Source organism: Neopsephotus bourkii, unplaced genomic scaffold (assembly GCF_033783945.1).
Source record: "Neopsephotus bourkii isolate Nb327-2 ecotype Australia unplaced genomic scaffold, CSIRO-AGI_Nbou_v1 NB_547, whole genome shotgun sequence".
NCBI lineage: Eukaryota > Metazoa > Chordata > Aves > Psittaciformes > Psittacidae > Neopsephotus > Neopsephotus bourkii.
In genome coordinates, this window is record NW_026901048.1 from 2,096,459 (window position 1) to 2,117,500 (window position 21,042).

At 37.7% G+C, this 21,042-nt stretch overlaps 1 protein-coding gene across 3 annotated transcripts in view; it reads left to right on the plus strand.

The window, feature by feature from the left end:
* The window catches only part of LRBA (LPS responsive beige-like anchor protein), a 400,194-nt gene that overhangs the window by 143,484 nt on the left and 235,668 nt on the right, over positions 1-21,042 (plus strand). For all 3 annotated transcript variants that reach the window (XM_061350996.1, XM_061350998.1, XM_061350997.1), the window contains exon 36: positions 19,361-19,527. In XM_061350996.1, the coding sequence (XP_061206980.1) occupies positions 19,361-19,527 (167 nt within the window). The remainder of the gene's footprint in view (positions 1-19,360; positions 19,528-21,042) is intronic.

A 21,042-nucleotide genomic window follows, 5' to 3' on the forward strand; every position in this document is an offset into this window, starting at 1 on the left:
GGAAACCTAGGGGAAAGAATAATTCCACTCTGGCAGAAGGAGCCAAAGGCTCAATTTCTGTAACCACCTATGTCTTACATTTATGTGCTACCTAAAAGACTGAACTGAAACAACATAGAATGAAGAAAATGGGATAATCAGAGAATGTAGAGCAGCACTGTATGCTTCTGCTGTAACCTATCTCCCTGCTAATCTGGGAGCAAACATTCCTCTTTGAACTTACCTTTTTCTGTATCAGTGCATCTTAACTTCTCTCTCTCTCTCTGTGTGTGTGTGTATGTAAATCCATAATTGTAAGACTGACGGGGTGGTTTGTATTCGGTTTTGTTTGGTTGGTTGGTTTTGTTTGTGGTTTTGGTTATTTTTTTCTTAACTGTTTAGTTCACTTGCTAATTAAGTGGCAATACAAAATCCAGAATTACAATTAGAGCATGCTTACGAGATTCATCAGCATAGATACGGTAATGTCTAAACAACACTTTATTAGGATTGGTTTCTGTTCTTCTTTCTAATTTCAAGTTCTAAGTTTCAAACTTGTTATTAACATTGAAAGTGTAACTCTGAAAGTAAATACAGAGTAAGAAGTGAGTAAAATATCATAATCTATACTGTGGAATATCTCTTCTACCTCAATGACTTAAGTTACTTCTAAGAGGTCATGCAGTAGCAAAACAAGCACAGAAATTTGAATGTCTGATCTTATATTAATATGTGCAGGATCCACTTACTGCAGATAAGTCTTTATGAATACTGACTTGTGATGGGAATTACACAAATACTAAGATGAACATCTCTCAGTTAGTAGGATATTATAGAGCCATAGGTTCTGCTGGTTTGTGGAATAGGAAACAATTTGGCAGTAAACTTTAATAACTTGAACTTTATTTAGAGCATTCAAAATCCAAAATAATTTAAGTTGGTAACAAAATCCACTTGGAAATTCTGTACCTTTTAAAATTAATTTACATTAATAATGTTCTTCCGTATCACAGATGAATAGTTTTCTGAGACTTAAGAGCATCTGTACTGGGTTAGAGCAAAAGTTCATCAAACTCACTATTCTCACGGAGTTGAATATTACATGCTGAAGGACAAGTATAAGAGCAGTGCAGTTTTATAGGGGCTCTTTCTCGGCTATACCTGGATGCCAGGGATCATGATTTAGACAAAATTTGCAGTTTTCGATATGAATTTCACTTACTGTTTTATCTCCCAGTCACTGTATTAGCATTTGTTCATGTTTGCTGTTTTTACAACCTTGACTGACTTAAAGCTATCAGCAAAATATGGTGGTCTCGTGTTCCAAGAGCTCTTTTTATCCTTTCATCTTCTATTAGCTCTACAGAGATACTTTAACAGGCTTACTGCTCCTGATTTGTTTGTAAAATAATTTATTACTGCCTTTTATGCTTTTATGCAAGTGTTCCTTAGACTCTTTTGGCCTGCTTCCTCCTGTTTTAAAAACTAACAAGTCTTATTTGACATATTTTTCTGTTTTCCTTCTTTGAACAGATTTCTTGAAGAATGCTATTTTCTTACAGCCTACTTTCTCTGTAGCTTAATCATTCCAGCTTTTTCTGGTCTTTTAAAAAGCCTTTTGATGGATGGCATGCATTTCATTTGAACCCCTAATACTGTACAGTTTTTGTGTTGTCTATAAAAATATTTTCCATGTTTTCCTGCATCTTTTTATGCTTGTAATATGAAAACTAAGATAACTAGCTAAGAAATTTGCTTCAGAGCAGATATTTGCATCAGAAATATTGTTCTCACCTATTCATGAAAAATAAATCAGTAGTGTTTACCTTGTTTATTATTCATGTACAGACTTTTATGGTAGCTCATGCAAGGCAGTGATACTAAAATACAAAATACTCTTGACTGAGGTAATACAGCATACACAGAGTGTAAATTTCTAGCATTAACAAAGAAAATATCCTGTTGTGCTTGATTGGAGATTTCATCTTGAAGTTCCCGCCCAAAGATAGCTTGCATTACTTACGTAGCTTTTTAACAACAGTGCTAGAAATTGTTCAGCTTTGAAGAAAGAACACAGGTGACAGGTCACATCTCTGCTATGTGCTTTGTTGTGTTACTTTAACCTGAATGAGAAAGACAATGTATTAAAATAATTCTGATATTGGTGCTGACAGGGTCACGAAAGATCTGCGTGGTCTGAATACCCAAAGGTGTTTTTTCTCACTATTCTAGCTGGTAGGTTGGACTAAAAATTCTGCTCAGTTCTAAACTTTTTTCCAATTTATTTATACTTATATTCAGCACTTATTTGTTAGTATGTGATTATTATCTTTTGGCTTCACATGTAGTTTTTCCTTTAGTTTTTCTTATTTTTACTTTTTTATCATTCATTGCGTCTCACTTCATTTCACTGCTCTGTTTTATTCTTCTAGGCTTTTTTTCTTCTAAGGTGGTCTGTGCTGTAGGTCATCTTAGTAGTTCTATTCTCTTTTCTTGGATGATGGATTCCTGCTGCAACATGGATGAGCAAGAGTAATCACGTTATCGAGCCTATTATCTCAAACTGTGAATACTTAAGGAAGATTTTATGCAAAGGGCAAACATAATAACACTTTCCAAGGCTGCTGATTTTTGCTTGCCAGAAATGATGTCCAGTTACTTTGTATCTCCTCAGGGAATTTTTTTTCTCTGTTTGCTCAGTAAAACTTTGAATCCACACAGACTTTTGCTTGTAGTTAAGCAAAGGTAACTACAAATTGTACTGGGATCTTGGTTTCATTCCTGTGTTGTAAAATGTCTTTTCCCTGGTAGTGAGTCAGGTTGAACAGGAGACGTGAATCCCATCCAGTATTTCTTGGAACACCTTCTGTTCATTATACTGTTGTAATTAATAGCATAAATCTGGTACTGTTAATAGCTGATAACTACACGCAACACCATCACTTACGCATTTGCAGTTGGAGGTTGCAGTTGGAAGGCTGATTCAAACAATTATAATGAAAGGTTTATTCCAATAGCTTCACAAAATCCTGCAGAAAGTCCCTTGCTTCATGGGGAAATACACACAATCCTGGATTCCTTGTTTGCTTAGAGTAGCTGTCACTCTCTTGGATGTTGTCTGAGTCATACCAGCTGCTCGTGGTCCTAGCATGTAGTGTACAAATTTGTATTGTATACCATACAAATTCAGCAGACCAGGGGTATTCTGAATTGATCATATTTTGCAGGTTCAACAAGACTGCTAGTCCCTAGCATTTACCAGCTCTTGGGAAACTTTCACACATGATTGTCTCAGCATGCACTCTCCATCTCTTTGGCCTGCTTTTTCACTGTGACTCTCTCTCCATCTAATGTTATAAGAACTCACCCAGAAAGAGCCCTTTGTACCACATGATTTTACAGAGTTCTCGTTTCCTTCCTGAATTGTCTCTTTTTTTTTTTCCCACCTTGAAAAATCCTACTGTTACGTAGTTATTTCTTCTGAGACAGTGATTCCAATTCTGAATCCTTCCAAAATGCTTCTCAGTTCTATCGTATTTCCTAATGGAAGACCCAAAACTGCACACAGCATTCCAGATGTGGACACACCAGGAGCTTATAAATACACAATGTTTTATGTGGTGTTCTTTCCAGTGATTTCTAATTCTTTGATTCCTGCATCCCTGTTGATTATTCTGTACCAAGCTGATGCTTTCATAGAACTATGTTGTTGATAATGCAATCTCATAATGATAAAAAGGAGTGAAGATAAAGGTGAACTCACAGTCCATCATTTAATATCTAACATTAGATTCTTTCCTACATTTCTTCTACCTACTCTGAAGTTCCTGTTCTGTTTTATTACCGTGATGGCTTGGGCTTCCAAGTTTCTCCTCCAGTTCCTCACAGCTCCTTCATGATTTTACAACCTTGAATAGCTTAGTGCCAGCAGGGAACTTTGTCACTTCATTATACGCTCATTCTTCAGATTTTTGAACAGCCTAAAACAATCACAAACTGACAGGAATTGTACTAACTAGTGTTAGTTTGTTCAGAACCTTAGCTTGTATTTTATCTCCTCTCCTTCCAGAAGTAGCTTTTGTGATTCTTGTCATTTTCCCTTCCTCTGGCTGCTTTCTGTATCACTTTTCTTTTGTGATGTTGGTCTAGATAAGTCATTATGCCTTCCTAAAAATGTGACTTTTAAAGTCAAAGCAGTTTGCTTATATGAGTGGAATATTTGCACTTACTGATGTTTTAAGAACTTTGATGAAATAAGAAGAGCATACTTTGGTTATTATTATTTGTACAGTTAATATTTCCATTGAAGGTGAAAATATAAATGTCAAAACCATTCTGAAAAATGTCAATTACAGCCTGAGAAGGTTGTTTTAGTTATTGTATATGAACAGAAGCCTGAAACTGCTGTTACACACTTTTTTTGTTTCTGCTATAACAGAATGATGAATCAAACAGTTTATAATAGCATTAACTTCCAGATAAAATATTTTCAACCAGTCTTTGTAATTCTAGAATTAGTGGAAACACTTATGTCTTTAGATTCTTCCATCAAGGCACAGGAAAGTGAATTATTGAAAAGATAAAAATAAATTTGTTTGCCTTCTGTCAGAGTTCATATCCACAGCCAACCTTGATAGAAGACCAGAATGATTTAGACAAGTTTGCTTTGGAGATTCATAACATATGCTGGCTGGACAGAATTGAGTTATCTCTGCTCTGGAGAGTAAGTTATTGTAGCAGGAGCTGACAGAGATGAAGATAACTGAGGGAAATTCAATTACCTTTTAGTGTTTTCCTTCTAATAGGATTCTTAATGTGAAAAAGATCCTTAGATGATGTGCCTATGTTGCTTTGTGAGATCTGCTTTGATACCTGTATCCAGAATAAAGTGAACTCTTCTTTTCAGGCCTTCATTAAGGATGAAATATGCATCTGATTGCTAAATGAGTGTTAACTTTTGATCCAGTGTATTGTCATTTGTAGCCCAGATGTATTTGGCAGTCTTTTGGCAGTAGTCTTGAATATTCTCTCAAATACAATTTAATTTTTAAAAGTATTGCTTTTATATAAGAAGTCTGTTTGTAACAGGAATTGAAGAAAGAAATCACAAACCTGTAAAATATCCCCCTGTATTCTGGGTTTGTTTCTGCATGTTTGTTTTCTCATTTGGCGTTTCCTGGCAAAAGCATCTCAGTTGCAAATACTGCTTGTGACTGACCTGAGTTCAGGCTGCAGGGTTAAAGCGGCATCTCATCATTCAGAGAAGTTCATCAGTAGAGCCTGAAGTATTTGCAGTTAAGGTTTTCAGTATTACCTGAATATTAGTCACATAGAGAATTTTTCATTTATTGGAATATTAATGGGTAGGAAGTTGTGCAACATATTGCATCTAGTGTATAATCTATTTTTTCCTCAATTGGTATTTCTCATTCCAAAGAAAGCTTTAGCCTTTCATTGAGAATGCTCTGTTCTCAGTGCAAAATATAATGACTGTGCTGAAATAAATACCTCCATGAGTGATGGTTGAAAAGAGACTATGATTCTCTTTAAAGAAGGATCTTACAATTAAATTGATAAAATTGCCTTTATTTTGAAGTCTGTCTGGGATTCAGGGAGGGAGATGATGGAAAACTGAAAAACCATACCTAGCCAAGGGTGATATTCCCGATCATCTGTAAAGGTAACCTCTTTATTCTGAATAGACCTTCAACTTTTCAGGAGAGGGAACAAGACAGCACTAATCAGAATTCTTAACAGAACTGACAGGTCCTTTCACATTGCCACTTCCATCTCACTGCTTTGCAGTCCAGCTTTTGATCTTAACTTTCCTGTATTAGCTTTTAAATGGGAATCACTATAATAGCTTTTTAAAAATCTTTTTGTTCCTACTTCATCTGATTCTGTAATTGCAGTGTTTACAGAGTGAGTTCACCTACTGATTTTTCTCTTTGTCTTAAATAGGAGAAAACTGAACCTTTGAGATGGTCATAGATCATGAAAAGGGAAGATCTATAAGGCAGTTCAGTTGCTCTTCCAGTGATCACTGTTTCGGAGAAGGTCCCAAGTGACTTAGAGACTTCTGGATTTCACTGTTACTCTGAAGTCCTACCAGAAGTGGCAGATTTAATCCTTAAAAAACTCATAACATCCAGAAAAACAAATTGTTCTCACTGTTGTGTTTCACACTAAGGAGATAGATTTCCTGATAAGTTCCTCTCCACTCTTCCCCCCCCCCACATTTTTCCTGCTCACATTTCTAGGTCCCTGTTTTTAATTCACTTTTAAGAAAATGCATCTTCAAAGATTTCTGCACCTTAAAAGATTTAGCTGTCTCCTGGAAGTAGAGCTTGGAAGGCAATGTTAGTGACTGTAACGCTGAGCACTGCAAGCACTTTGGTTGTTATTACACCTTTCTTTTCCTTTGTGCCCAACTGCCAGGATACTGTTGGTTTTGTTGTGTTTTTTTTGTCAAAAATTTGTTGGAATGAATTCTGGGTTTCAGTAGTAGTATCAAGGTTATGGCATAATGGATTTTGAGATGTTCATGCTCCTTTCATCCTTCTACCTGCCTGACCTTGAGGAAATTTAAGATTTAAATCTTATCAAATTATCCTGAATTGTGTGTTGCTCTTAGAGCAATCTTGAGATTCCATCTTTCATGACTGATGCCAATTCTTGCCTTAGAAACATTTAAGGGAGGTGTCAAAGTGCAAAATGCTCAGTTATTGTATAAACACTGTGACTATTAGGAAACAACTTTTGACATAATGGAACAAATTCTGTTGTAACTTGGGACCAGACACAGTATACTGTCAGGGTGCCACGAGGGCCTGCAGTGTCCTTCAGTGGGGTAAGTTGGGTACCCACTGCAGCACCACAGCCTCCTGAGCAGGACTTCACCAAGCATCTGAACCTCCCACCCACCATGAGAAGAGCACAGCAGCTGTCGGGGAGGGTGGCCAGGGCCAGGACAGGTCCCCAGTACAGGGCAGGGCCATAGGGCCAGGTGCAGCCTGAGACTGGGAAGCCCACCTTCTCCATGGCTGGGGGCCTGGGAAGGATCTTTGGTTTTGATTAGATATGAAGAAAAAAGTCTTCACTCTGAAGATGGTACAACACTGGAACAGGTTGCTTAGGGAAGCTATGGCTGCCTCATCCCTGGAAGTGTTCAAGGCCAGGTTGAACAGGGCTTTGACTAATATGTGCAACATGCTTCTGCCCATGATGGGGGTTGGAACTAGATGATCTTCAAGGCCCCTTCCAACCTAAAACATTTTATGGTTCGATGATATGAGAGCCCACAGCAAGGTGGTGGACATTGCTAAGATGGGGGGGGGGTTCACCCTGGCAGCTTCTCTCCACTGCCACCAGTAGGACTGGCTCATCAGCTGTGCTTGCTATAAACTGGCCATCAGCCCCAGGAGGACTTAATGCCACATACAGACATCTCTGGATTATGTTGCCATTAGTCCTGAATGTATTAAACATTTATAGAAGGAAAAAGCCAGGTATTCTGACTTCTAACATATTTTTGCTTTTTTTTTCCTACAAGGCCTGTTAGAAATCCCAAGTATTTTGTTTGTAAGCAGTTGTTGATAGCCTTGAAGACAGCATCACCCATCTTGGCATTGCATCAACACTGTTTTCCAAGGCAATTTCATATGATCGTCAGTGAAGGAGGGAGCAATGTTGCTCAGGCTGTTTCTGAATTGCAGTTGTTTGAAGCTACTCAGGAATTTGGAATATTAGAAGTAGACAGAGGTAAATTATTGGCTAGAGTGTAACTGAAGCTGTTGAACTGTGTGAGAAATACTGTTACATGGCTCTGGTATGTCAAGTAGCTGTCTGGCATTTTATATCATGTTGCATCATTTTGGTAGGGTTTTTTTTTTGTTTGGTTTTTTTTCATTTTTGTGCATGTTTGGTGGAATCCGGTGAATTTGATTGGTCACTGTGCTTTCAGTGCCTATAATGTTAACAAGTGAACTGTAATTCACATCACATCTCAGACTCTTGTTTTAGTCATCTACAGGATTTTTTTATATTTGAAAAATCATGGCAGTAAGGTGAAGTTCCCAATGACTGGAAAAAGGGAAATATAACCCCCATTTTCAAGAAGGGGAAAATGGATGACCCAGGGAATTGCAGGCCAGTCAGTCTCACCTCTGTGCCTGGAAAAATCTTGGAGCACATTTTCCTGGAAGGCATGCTAAGGCACATGAAAATCAACAAGGTGCTTGGTGACAGCCAGCATGGCTTCACTAAGGGGAAATCCTGCCTGACCAATTTGGTGGCTTTTTATGATGGGGCTACAGAACTGATGGACAGGGGTAGAGCAGCTGATGTCATCTACCTGGACTTGTGCAAAGTGTTTGATACTGTCCCACATGATATCCTTGTCTCTAAACTGGAGAGACATCAATTTGATAGGTGGACCACTGGGTGGATAAAGAACTGGCTGGATGGCCGCACGCGAAGAGTTATGGTCAATGGCTCAATGTCCAGCTGGAGACCAGTAACGAGTGGTGTCCCTCAGGGATTGGTGTTGAGACCGGTCTTGTTTAACATTTTTGTCGCTGACATGGACAGTGGGATTGAGTGCGCCCTCAGCAAGTTTGCCGATGACACCAAGCTGTGTGGTTCGGTTGATACACTGGAGGGAAGGAATGCCATCCAGAGGGACCTTGACACATTTGTGAGGTGGCTTGATGCCAACCTGATGAAGTTTAACCATGCCAAGTACAAGGTCCTAAACCTGGGTCGGAGCAATCCCAGGCACAGCTATAGGCTGGGCAGAGAAGAGATTCAGAGCAGCCGTGCAGAGAAGGACTTGGGGGTGATGGTCAGTGAGAAACTGAATATGAGCCGGCTTCAGTGTGTGCTCGGAGCCCAGAAAGCCAACCGTATCCTGGGCTGCATCAAGAGGAGCATGACCAGCATGCCAAAGGAGGTGATCCTGCCTCTTTGCTCTGCTCTCATGAGACCTCACTTGGAGTATTGTGTGCAGTTCTGGAGTCTTCAACATAAAAAGGACATGGAACTGTTGGAAGAAGTCCAGAGGAGGGCCACGAGGATGATCAGGGGACTGGAGCACCTCCCATATGAAGATCGGCTGAGAAAGTTGGGGCTGTTCAGCCTGGAGGAGAGAAGGCTGCGTGGAGACCTCATAGCAGCCTTCCAGTATCTGAAGGGGCCCTATAGGGGTGCTGGGGAGGGGCTCTTCATTAGGGACTGTAGTGACATGACAAGGGGTAACGGGTTAAAACTTAAACAGGGGAAGTTTAGATTCGATATAAGGAGGAAGTTCTTTACTGTAAGCATGGTGAGGCACTGGAATGGGTTGCCCAGGGAAGTTGTGAATGCTCCATCCCTGGCAGTGTTCAAGGCCATTTTGGATGAAGCCTTGGGTGGCATGGTTTAGTGTGAGGCGTCCCTGCCCATGGCAGGGGAGTTGGAACTAGATGATCTTGAGGTCCTTTCCAACCCTAACTATTCTATGATTCTGTGATTTGTGTTCCTTTTTTATCCTATGTATCTATTGTGCTCTAAACATAACAAGCTCCAAGTATTGAGTTTATTATTTTGCACTGAATTAAAGTCAGTTAGTGAAATCTAGTTAAGCATGATTTGTGCAGTTGTACTGTCTGATCTGTTTTGTGCCATTACAGCTGTTTGTAACAAATGCTGATAACTGTTATTGAGGTGTAGTGTGAAAACACCCTCATAGCATTGAGCAAAACCAACCAGACAGAAAAACCTGGCCATTTTTAGAGCCAAATGTTAACCTTTCAAGAGTGGTAGAACTTTTTCTGGGTAAGAAATGTTAGTTAAAACCCAAACCTATTCATACCTATCTCATGCTGTTCTGAAAATCCAAAATTGTGTTATGTAAGTGCATGAGAACCAATCACAAAGGAAGAAGCCTCGTACACTAGTTGGAATGAAATATAAAGCATGGACTACTGAAAAAAGGAGAGGAGAAAAATGAAGTTAAAATAATTTGCTTTTCATAGTTTGATGCTGTAAGAATTTTGACAGGAGGCTTTAAGTTAAGGCAGAGAGGTTAAGCTAAACCTGGGGTTGTGACTGCTTAACATGTTACCAAAGTAAGTGGCAATGAAGGAAGGAATGCTTGTAAGGACATCTGCTATAAAACACCGTATTTTAAGAATCCTTCCCATTTGCTTATGTATTTTTTGCAAATCTTTGCCATTTCATCATCATCTTAATCAAAACATCCTGCTTTTAAAATACTTGGTCTCCAAAGAACAAGGCTCTCAAGTACCTTAGTTTACCATAAGGTGATGAGCAAGTTTGGCGTGTAAGTTAGAAACTTATGAATCAGCAGCACTGAGCTTAATATTTTTCTTTCATAAACTTTTGCATAAAATCCTCTGTATTTCTTTTCCTTACAGATTCTCTGGTAGTAATTTGAAATTTCTTTGACAAAAAGTCCTTAATACTTTTCCTTAATAATAAGTTAAAATGTTTCTGCAGATACAAATGAAGGTGCAGTGACTTAATAGTAGAAACTAAAGGATTTTTTTATTCTGTGTATGGGAACTACATTGCCAGCAAACATGTTTCCTATTTATCAGTGTTGCTCAAGGATATGTGCCAGTCAAGGTGATCATTCTCCATTTTGAGAGGATGAGAAGGTCCTGAACTGTCAGAAATCAAGGCCACTAAATTAACATTTGGAGCAAGCATGGTAGAAGCTGGTGAAGGACAGATGGGTTACCTTTGGTTGTGAGTTCATGTTCATGTCAGAATGTTTCATACCTGAGGTTTCAGAAAAGATTTGCCAAATGTAGAACTGTAGAATGGTTTGGGTTTCAAGGGACCTTAAGGATCATCTAGTTCCAACTCTGTAGCCATGGACAGGGACACCTCCCATAGACCAGGTTGCTTAAATATGGCACAGAACACTTTTAAAGCTGCTCCTGGTGCTAGCGCAGATTGATAGGTGGTTGGTTCCTACATCTGCCTTAGTTACTATTATGTATCCCTGTGTATAAACTAATTTTAATATGTGCTGATGGTACTTTTCGCTTTCTTCTTTAATGCCTAGTACTAGACTACTGTAGAGGATAGAATACTTTTAAAACGTACCTTTGATTCTGTTATAAGAGTACAAAACAAAGTTATATGAAAGCAAACTATGATCTATTTAACTGTTTATTTATTAAGCAACTTAAGTGACATGTTAAGGAGCCAAGTCAGGCCTGAAACCAACTCAGTATGCAGCATACTGAAGCTTATTAGAGACATGCTTGTCATTAGCATGCAGTTGGTTACGGCAAGAGAGGAAGCTATAATGTCTAAATGTCTTGTTATCACACATGTAAGTTATTTCTTCGTTCTTTGTTCATGAGCTAGTATATTTTGATACATTCTGAATTTCCTGGATTAAAATCAGAATTGTGCTCTAAAACACTAAACAGGGAAAGCTGAAAAGGACTTGAGGGGAGCTATGTAGAAAATAGGCAGAAACACAGACCCCAGGCTGCAGGGGTATCTCAAGGGTCTAATCTTTCTGGGTTTTTTTGAAATCTGGAACTTTACATAATCTTGGAAACTGTTTATGTGGAGATTTTGGCTGGAAATGAATTTGCTTTGCATGTGTTTGGCAAATTTATAAGGAAATTTAGTGAGTGTGATGTAGCAGGAATATCAAACTATACCTAACAAAATCAGCAGAGGTATGTTGATTATTTTTGCGTTGTATTCTACATATAAAAACTCACATTCATATTATACAATAATAAAAATGGGTCCTACATAGGAATACACATTCCTGTAAGGTAGGTGTTGAAGCAATTAACATAAGTCATGTACCAACTAAGTATTTACAGCTGTGTCTTTGGTAGCCGTAGAATTTCAACTCATCCAAACGAGGCTGAAGCCACATTTATAGGTTAAAGCGGTAAAAGGTATTTTGTAATAAGGTTCCAAATTCTTTCAACTTATCAGCTTAACATCTGAGTAATTTTGGCTACATTTTTTCATTCGTTATGCTCTCCAAGCTTTATCTGTTTCTTGATTTGGAAAAGAAGTTTAGAAAAATGTTTCCAAATTAAAACGTTTATTTCCTTGAGAATTCCTGGGTTTTCCATGTTTTGAGATACTATTGTTTCCCACTGTCAGAAATGTACTTTTGCCCCTGTTATGAAAAATCATTCAGAATTCATCTGACGCAAAACTTGTGAAAATTCGCTGTTTATGTTGTACCTTTAAGGGCTTAATTAGTAAGTTGCTTTGTTTAAAAGTACTCAGTAGTGTGTCACCTGCTCTTAGAGACTCCATTTAAGGTTTAGCTGTGACATCTGAACTGTGTGTGACTTTCAGTCTGCTCAAGAGTCACTCCTGTGCCAAGTCTTGGTGCTGCAAGTTGTAAAGGAACTGTGCTGGCAGTAGGGTGTCTGGAAATCTTAATCCTGAGAAAGCAATTATTTGGCTGCTGGGGCTAAAACTGCTGGACTGCTTTCTACCTACCTTACAGGTAACTGAGGTCCTTACTGTGCCTCAGTTGAACAAGACAGTTGAAGAGGTGGTGATTAGAATTGATGAATGAGGAAATTTCAGAGCTTTAGTTTGTTGGGGTTTGCTGGAGATGTGTCATCTGGCCCCTGGTCATAAGAAGATTTGCACAAGATCTTGAAGAATGTCATGAAAGCCTGTTGTGGTTTAAATCCAGCCAGACAGCTCATGCACTCATTCCCAGTGAGTGGTGCCAGGCTGGAAGCAGTCGAGGCCCGCATCCCTCCCCCGGGGGGCTCCCCCCTTCCCTGCTCCCAGAGGGATGGGGAGGAGAATCGAAAGAATGCAACTCCCACAGGTTGAGATAAGAACAGTCCAGCAACCGATGTACAACACAAATCACCACCGCTACCAACAACGACAGCAATGGTAAGAGAAAATAACAAGGGAAGAGAATACAATACCACCCGCCGAAAAATGAGTCCAACCTAGAAGACCCTGTGTCCTTCTGGGTAACTCCCAGCTACATCCTGGGAATGATATGCTGTGGTATGGAATACCTCTCTGATCAGTTTGGGTCAGGTGTCCTGTCTCTGCTTCCCCCCGGCTTCCCTCCTCCCTGGCAGAGCATGAGGCTCACAAAGTCCTTGGACAAACCAAAACATCATTTTTATCAGCTGTGTTCCCAGGCCGAAAGTCAAAACACAGCAATGCACCAGCTACCAAGAATGAGAAAAAATGACTGCTTCTGCTGAACCCAGGACAAAGCCACAGCAAGACTTTATTTGGGAAATGTTTCTTGAGCTGACAGCCTCACCATTGATGTGGATGATAATTGTTTCCCCTACTTAGTGTTCAGATGGTACAGAGGGGAGGAAGTGTCCTGGTGGTATTGTTAAAGTAAGGTAAACAACAGCAACAACTAAAAGGCAGAGTTTGGGTGGGTAATAGGAGAAAGAGCCTGCAGATAGAAGAACAGAAAGAAAAGCTGGGGAAGACTGAAAATAGATTTGGGACAGTTGCCTAGGCCTCTACTGCACCTTTGGAGTCTGAAGCTAAACTCTAGAAACACTACTGTGTTTCTCTTCTGGCAGTAACATGTTGCTCACACATGATTAACTACTGGTCACAGACAAGACAACAATCAAACACTGTTTTGCTTTGGTCAAAGTGATATAAGTGTTTGCGTTTGGCCCAAATTTGGCTCCTCTGAGACTTGTATATGTGTTTTCATCTGATTAAAAGCTATTTCCCTTCCCTTTTTAAAATCTCAGTTTTGTGGAAATTGAATGAAAAAATTGGAAAACCAAATATCGAACAGTTTTGCAAAATCAGAGCAGTGCAGCCTTAATTTGGCCCTCTCTAAGAATGAGTAGAGAATCCCTAGATTATGTAAGCGTATGTCTCATTTGCTGGACAGAGTGAAAGTTCCTTATAGAGTGAGTGAGTTTGTCAGTTCCAGAAGTTGTTCATGGATCCAATTCATTTGTTGCAGTGGACTATAAGTTATTTAGTGAATGCAGTACTAATCTTGGCAGTGGTGTTGAAGCTGTTGAATGTCACAAGGTTGATGCAGTGTGGTTGGGAAATGGCTTAAAATATTACCACTGGCTTCTTCTTTCCTTAAGAAAAGATCATCACCTATGCAGAAGTGCTGAGCTTTCCTGTTTCTAGAGCATAGGGGATTTGTATTTTGATTTCTAGCTTGAAAAATGACATGTAGTTGGAAGATGTGGCCCCACGGGATCTCAGATTTAATGTCCAACTGTAGTGTTTTTAAGATATTACCCTGTTGTAAACAGGTTAATAGTATGAAGGGACTGCAGACATAAAGTGGATTTGCAAAAAAGAGGGAGAAGAATGTCTATCCTAGTGCATACTTTGAATACAAAACATTTGGGCGTATGTATAGTAAGGACTAGCTTCTTGGATTTGAAAAGAACGTTTGTCTCTCCATATTGTTTATGCTGGTGGTTAGCAGTGATACGTAGAGAGTTGAATTATTGGAATAATGTAGGCACATATAGCAAATCCCAGTTTCTAGCAAGGAGTGAGAGCTCTTACTTGTTCATATAAAGCTTCATCTTTGATTGTGATCCAAGGGTGCTACCTTAATACAAATAATAACTATTAGATAAGCATCAAAGAAAAAGGTAAAAGAAAAAAAAAGTCTGTGGTACTAATGGATTCTGCAGAAAAAAATCTGATGTTATTTGTCTCTGCTCTTTAGTCTTGATTTATTCTGTCATTTGGTTTTATATCCAGCTGAACTCGTTAGTTTGTCTCATTTAACTATGGTACTAAATTGGGTTCATTTGAAAGATGCACTCTCAGTAAAAGTGCTGTTGCATTATTTCGTTGGGTTTGCTAAAGCTTAATACTGTGAGACTTAAAGGTAAAAAATAAAGCTGTTGACTCAGCACAGATTAAAACCAGATGTCTCCTGAGATCATTGCATTTCTCTCTAATCACTAACCTGAATTGATTGTGGTAGGGTTTTTTTTTTCTGGTCATGACCATAGTTTCACCAGTCTGTGTTTGGCGTGATCTAAGTCAACTGCAGATTTCCAACACCCCACTCTACCTCACACCTCCCCTTGTGATTTTAAATGAATAGGATTATTTTTTTTTCCCCAGGAATGTTTGGCTAGAAAATCAACTCCCTTCTCTCCCCCTTCGTATTGCAAACAGTGGATTTAGATGCAGATTCTTTTTAATCTTCAAATCAGATAAAAGGATGGAAAAGAGAATAAATGAGGTTTGGAAAACTATGGGTTGCAGAGATGAGAAGCTATTGCATTGTGTTCAGTCCATTAAAACAAGACAAAATAGAAGAGATACTTTGATAAGTGTTCTGCTGGTGTTAACCTTGATGGCTATTATCGGGGGGATGATGCTATATCTATTTCATTGGCTTAAGCTTTTTTCATGCTGAGAGAAATCAATACTTCGAGTCGTTGGATGACAGAGGCATCACTTCAGAATTGACGGTGGCTGTCAGATGTTGTCATTGGTTGACTTTTGTTCGCTGTTGAGGTTTTAAGCTTTCATTTTTCTAAGTCTTATTCAGGAGTCTTTGTAAGATTTCCCTGGGTAGCATTTTTAGTCCAGACTTTAAACCTGAGGTCAGAGGTCAAGTGCAAAGATCTGTGAAAGCAGAGGATTGAGGAGCTCCTTCATTTACTAAAATATCCTTATTTGTAGAGAATTTGCATTAGTGGCAAGACTACACGTTATCTTATGGATGACTTTTCCTCTTAAATGACACCCTCTGAGACAAGTTGTTCACCAAGCAAGTAGCTTTTAGTCAGGTTAGACAAAGGAACTGGCATATGTAAAAGCGCTTGGTGATCTCAGAGTTGAATGAAAATAAAATGATGCAGTACTGCTGTTAAAACTGTACCCTATTAAAATTTTCATACTTGGTAAAAAACATTTCACTGATTTTGGGACTGCAAAGGTGTGTCGAGGTAATCTTTAACATTTTTCGATAATCAAAGATAATATAATTCTGAAAACACTAGTTTAATTCTCGTCTTCACTGGTGTATAGACAGGCAGAATAGACTAATTTACTGTGTCAGAATTTTGCACTAGTATTTCTGGAATATTTCATGCATACAGAAGGTATTGTACTTTCATTTCAATAACCTTTTAGATGACCTTGATGTCCTTTAGAATTACTATTCCTTAAAAATACCTTCAGGTAACCTGCATGTTCAAATAGCCCCCAGTCTTGTCCAAGCAGGTAATGGAAGAGAGGAAAAAACATGTTCCACTCTGTTTTAATGGCAAAGAGAAGGTTTCTATTCCATCATGGATGAAGGGCTAGAGAAAAAGGGTCTTTCCACTGCTCTGAGCTGTGTCAAAGGATTCTGCTTAATACACTTCCCCTTTGAAAAACTTTCAACAGCCGCTAAATGGAAGACTTTTCATAGATAACCTATGGAGTGTATATATGAAAATACCTTTTTCTTCTTTTAGTGTTGTGAGTGTGACTACAGTACTATTGTGATTATACTTTCATTATACGCTTGCCCAAACAGGTAACATAAATTAGGTAGGCCAAAGCACTAGTGGAAGTGTTTTGTGGAAGTGAAAATTAGTTTGCATTCAATAGTATATCTAATTGTAAAACTATATTCAAGCATGAGAGTGTGCATTATTGTAAGTGTAAGAAATCAGACAATAATGAAGAATTAAAACTGTAAAAGTATATTTTTGAGTTTGTACACAGAAAATTAAGCTGAATTTTTGTTTTCACATAAATGGAATTATCTGAATTTATTGTGAGCTATTAACATGGACCACTCTGTATCTTGGTATTGCATCTCTCAAAGTAGTGGATTAGATGAACCTGAAGGCATCTGGAAAATGAAAAAATACAGTGGAAAAACAGAGACTTTTTAGTCCTTTCAGAAAATTTTAGTGACTAGTGGCTACCTTGAGATGGATCTCTCCACTTCTTTTAGAGGAGCCAGTTTTCTCTAACTCCTGTATTAAAGGTTGTGAGAGGGAAGGGGAGAAATACCTTTTTTCTGAATATTTGGCATATGTTGTGGGTAGGAACCACTGAGCAATTAACAAGTCACCTGTATGATCAAAGGGATTATTCTTGCAAAACTTTCCTAGTTTTAGTTATTATACATGCACATGACATGTTTGGCAGAACTGTGGATTCTTTCAGTTCTTATTTGTAAAATAAGTATTGTAAATAGTGTGGTATGGTTTCAGAGTCCCTCCTGGAGTGATGTTCTAATTTTATGGGATTGCTGCATTTGGAAGTCTCTCAGTTTTGGTGAGGAACTGCAAATTTCTGTTTATATTAAACGCTGAATTTGATGAGAAGTGGAGCCTATACATTTCTGTTTTGTAACAGGCTGATTCTTTTTTTCATGGAAGTTGTCCTGACAAATACCATTTTTTCCTTCATTTGAATGTCACAGCTATACTTTGAAAATCTTTGCTGCTATTTAATGAAGGAGGCATTCAAAATTACATCATAAAGAGACTTTTTTAAAAGAGGTACAAGTTCATTATATCTTTTACAAAACATTCTAGTTTGATTTCCATTTTATCATGTTTTAAGGTCAAATGTGACTTTAATGTTCCATAAAGAGACAGAGATTGATAATGGGGAAAGAATAACCCTCTAATGTGATTTATATCTATGGATTTTATGTCAGATATGAAAAGTTGCTGTTCAAATTGTAAAGGAGGATCCATTAAAGAGCACTTTAAAACATTTTACTACTTAGCTTACCTTATACACTTGTTTTTAGAATTCTGCCCTTTCAGGCAACTTAAAAATAACAGCTTATGAAACATTTACAAAGTGCTGAAAACAAGTCAGAATCATTGTGGGTGCAAAATAGATTAATGTGTCGGAAAAGACAGCTGTAGTTATAAAAAGCTAGAAAAATCTTTGTTTAGTGTTGGTTATGATTTAGCCATCTTGCATTTTTGTGAAAAGAGGTGGTAGAGTGCTTCGTGTAGGAGTGCAAAAGCCAATTTTTGATGTCTTGTTCACTTGGAAAGTCAGCTGCTCATTCTTCACTCCTCTGGATGTCTGTTCATCAGGTGAGTATTGCTGTAAGGTGTGGAAATTTGTACGTATATTAAAATTGTTAAAATAGCTCTTTATTAATGTTAGTACACTTTTATTATGTGATATCTATTAAAATCTGCACAACCCCAGAGTTTATTATACTTGTGGTTTATTCCATATTCTTCCTTTCTTTCACTTTATATGATATATATGCTTGTATATACACATATATGAATAACATTTACAGCCTGCCTATTTTTTAGTTGCTGCAGTTTTCTAATGCATTATGATACCGTGCTGTTTTCTAAGCTCTGAGAAATAATTGTGCTAGTGTCTGCCTCAGCTGTGCTTCACAAAGAGAGCAATTTTTTTTGCTGTTAGGCAGACATTTGTGTCCATTCTACTAACTAGATCATAGAATAATCCAATCATTGACAAAGGCTGAAATGCTTTGTCTGGCATATGCAATCTGTGGGATTGCCAAATGAAAACTGAAATTAGAAATGAGTTCTGAAGTGGGGAAAAGCCTTCATTGTTTATACCGATATTTGAAGTTGTTGTGGGTCTCTGTGTAAAGTGTTTTGATAAGACAGTGCTATAAATATGGTTTCTGATTTTTGAGTTCTGTATTAACAGACAAATTTTCAGGTCAACAATACCCCAAATTATTAGAAAATATTGTAACAAAGAACCTTTCCTAGTTTTGAGTTCCCATTGTAGGTGTGACTTAGGTTCTTATTTCCTAGTATTTGGTGTTGAGTACCTCAGCAAACGTGTTTATACAACAGGTGCAGTACAGCTAGGAAAGTGATTAACTTTCCCATGCTGGCCTGCAAATGTGCTCAACTTCAAGAAACCTCCTGGTAACCATATGCCTTTTGTCTTCTGTCTGAAGATATGTAGATTTTGTCCTTAGTTTTTATGCAAACACCAGCAACCAGTTGGTTACCTAAATCCAATGAAGAGTTGTGGGAGTGGAGTGGTCAGCTAGCTGACAGTCATTATTATTAAACTTTCCTCATTGTTTTTATAATGCTATTCATTTCCTTTGTTATAAAAGTGGTCATACCTATATGTTTTATTATGTGATCAGGGCACTAACCTGTTGGTATTTGCTAAATCCTAAGAGTGTATGCTATGTGGTTGAAGAATTCATGGCAAACCAAATTCCTCTGCTTGGCTCTCTGGATAGATTGTGAGGCACAGCTGCACAGTGCCTCAATTCTCAAACTTGTAAAATGTGGTTCATTCTTATTTCTCAGGGGTTTTGTATAAGTAATTATTTAAGTGCTTCAAAGTTCCTTTGGATGGTGTAATTAAATGCAAAGTAATAAAGTCTCTGTTTTCTTCCTAGTCACTGTGCGCCCAGTATTCTGCAGACAAGCGTGAAGAAGAAAAAATGTGTCATCATTTGATAATGGCAGCGAAGTACCGAGACCAAGTGACTGCAACTCAACTAATACAGAAGATTATCAACATTCTTACAGACAAGCATGGAGCCTGGGGAAGCTCTGCACCAAGGTAAAGCACTTTGGGGGTGTTCTAAAATATTTTTGAGAGCTGGGCTATGCTCAGCTATGCTTAGGCGATGTGAATGAATGTCTTATGATCAAATTTAAAGGTAAGCAAGATTTTTCACTTTTTAAAGGGGCAAAGTAATATATTAAGAAGGTAAAATGAACATGTCAGTGTTTAGTATGGGTGAATGTCAGAGAATTAGTGTTTTGTTAGAGTAGTTAATAACGTGGTGATTCTCCTGTGACTTTAAATTTTGCTATAACAGTGTGATACAATTTGTTTTGGATATCCAGTTCTACACAATCATTTATTTGAGAAATAACGTTTAGAAGTAAATCTTTTTGCACAACTAGCTTTCTTCATGGTTCATCATATGGTTCAGTATTGAGCCACAGTTTAGTAACTTGTTTTCTGCCGACAAACAAACATCTTTTTAAGTCAGAGGGAAATAATGAATTTCGCATTAGTAAGTTCAAGGCAAAAAAAGTGTGTTTCTCCTTTTGGAATTCTCAGTACGTACCTTCATTACAGTGATACTTGTCTAACTTCCTTAGCACAAGTCACAGCTACAGTTTCACTTGCAAATCTAGAATTCAAGTCCAAATCCTTGTAATGCATCCTTAATTAAGGCTTAAAAATAAGTGGAATGTATTTAGGGTAGAACATAGATAATGGGATACTGTTATTTGAATGCAGTGGAACAATAAGCATGGGAGAAATATGTGAGTAGACAACAAAGTGTTTTTCCCAGTAACCTTTATTAATTGTTCAATTACTGCTTGTTTTCTGGAAAGGAAAAAAAAATAAATTCCTGAGCACTAATAATTTCTATAATGTACAGTTACATAAAAAAAATAATGAATAAAATTAACTGGAATTGTTAAAAATAATAGTTGTGATATTATGGTAAAGAATGTCCACTTACTGTAAATACCAATTTTGGGTCTAGGTTTTAGATGTTAAAAAGGAAAAGTCAAAGTAAGTGTTTAATGCTGTTTTTCTTTTGTTGAGTACATTATGCTTAAATATAATAATGTATAAGAAAAAAAGTGTAAAAATTACAGTTTATTTGAATATTTCTAGTAATTTTTAGTTAATTCCATACAATTTTTAAGTAAGGCTTGCATTACATTTGTCTGAAATCAGATTTCTTAAAGTATTTTGTCTTTAGTTTTTGGTGAGTATGCACCTTGTGGTTTTGTCCATCTGTGTTTCTGGATTTAAAACTTATCATTACTGTCTTTTAACTAAGAAACAGAGAATCCTCCTCAGTCTTTAGGAGTGTTTTGCTTGTTGTGATAATGTTGGTATAGATGTTGAGGGAAAAGTGTAATAGATAAAATAGTCCATGCTTGAAGGATAACTGTTTTCTGATAATCCTCAAATAAGGTTTATGTACTCAGCTTGTAAATTACAAGGTGCACAAAATATGGACATGATAATTTCCATTTTATGATAATGATCTACAGGAAAATGGGAATATCACATAATGCACTTTGCAGCATGCTTAACATAATT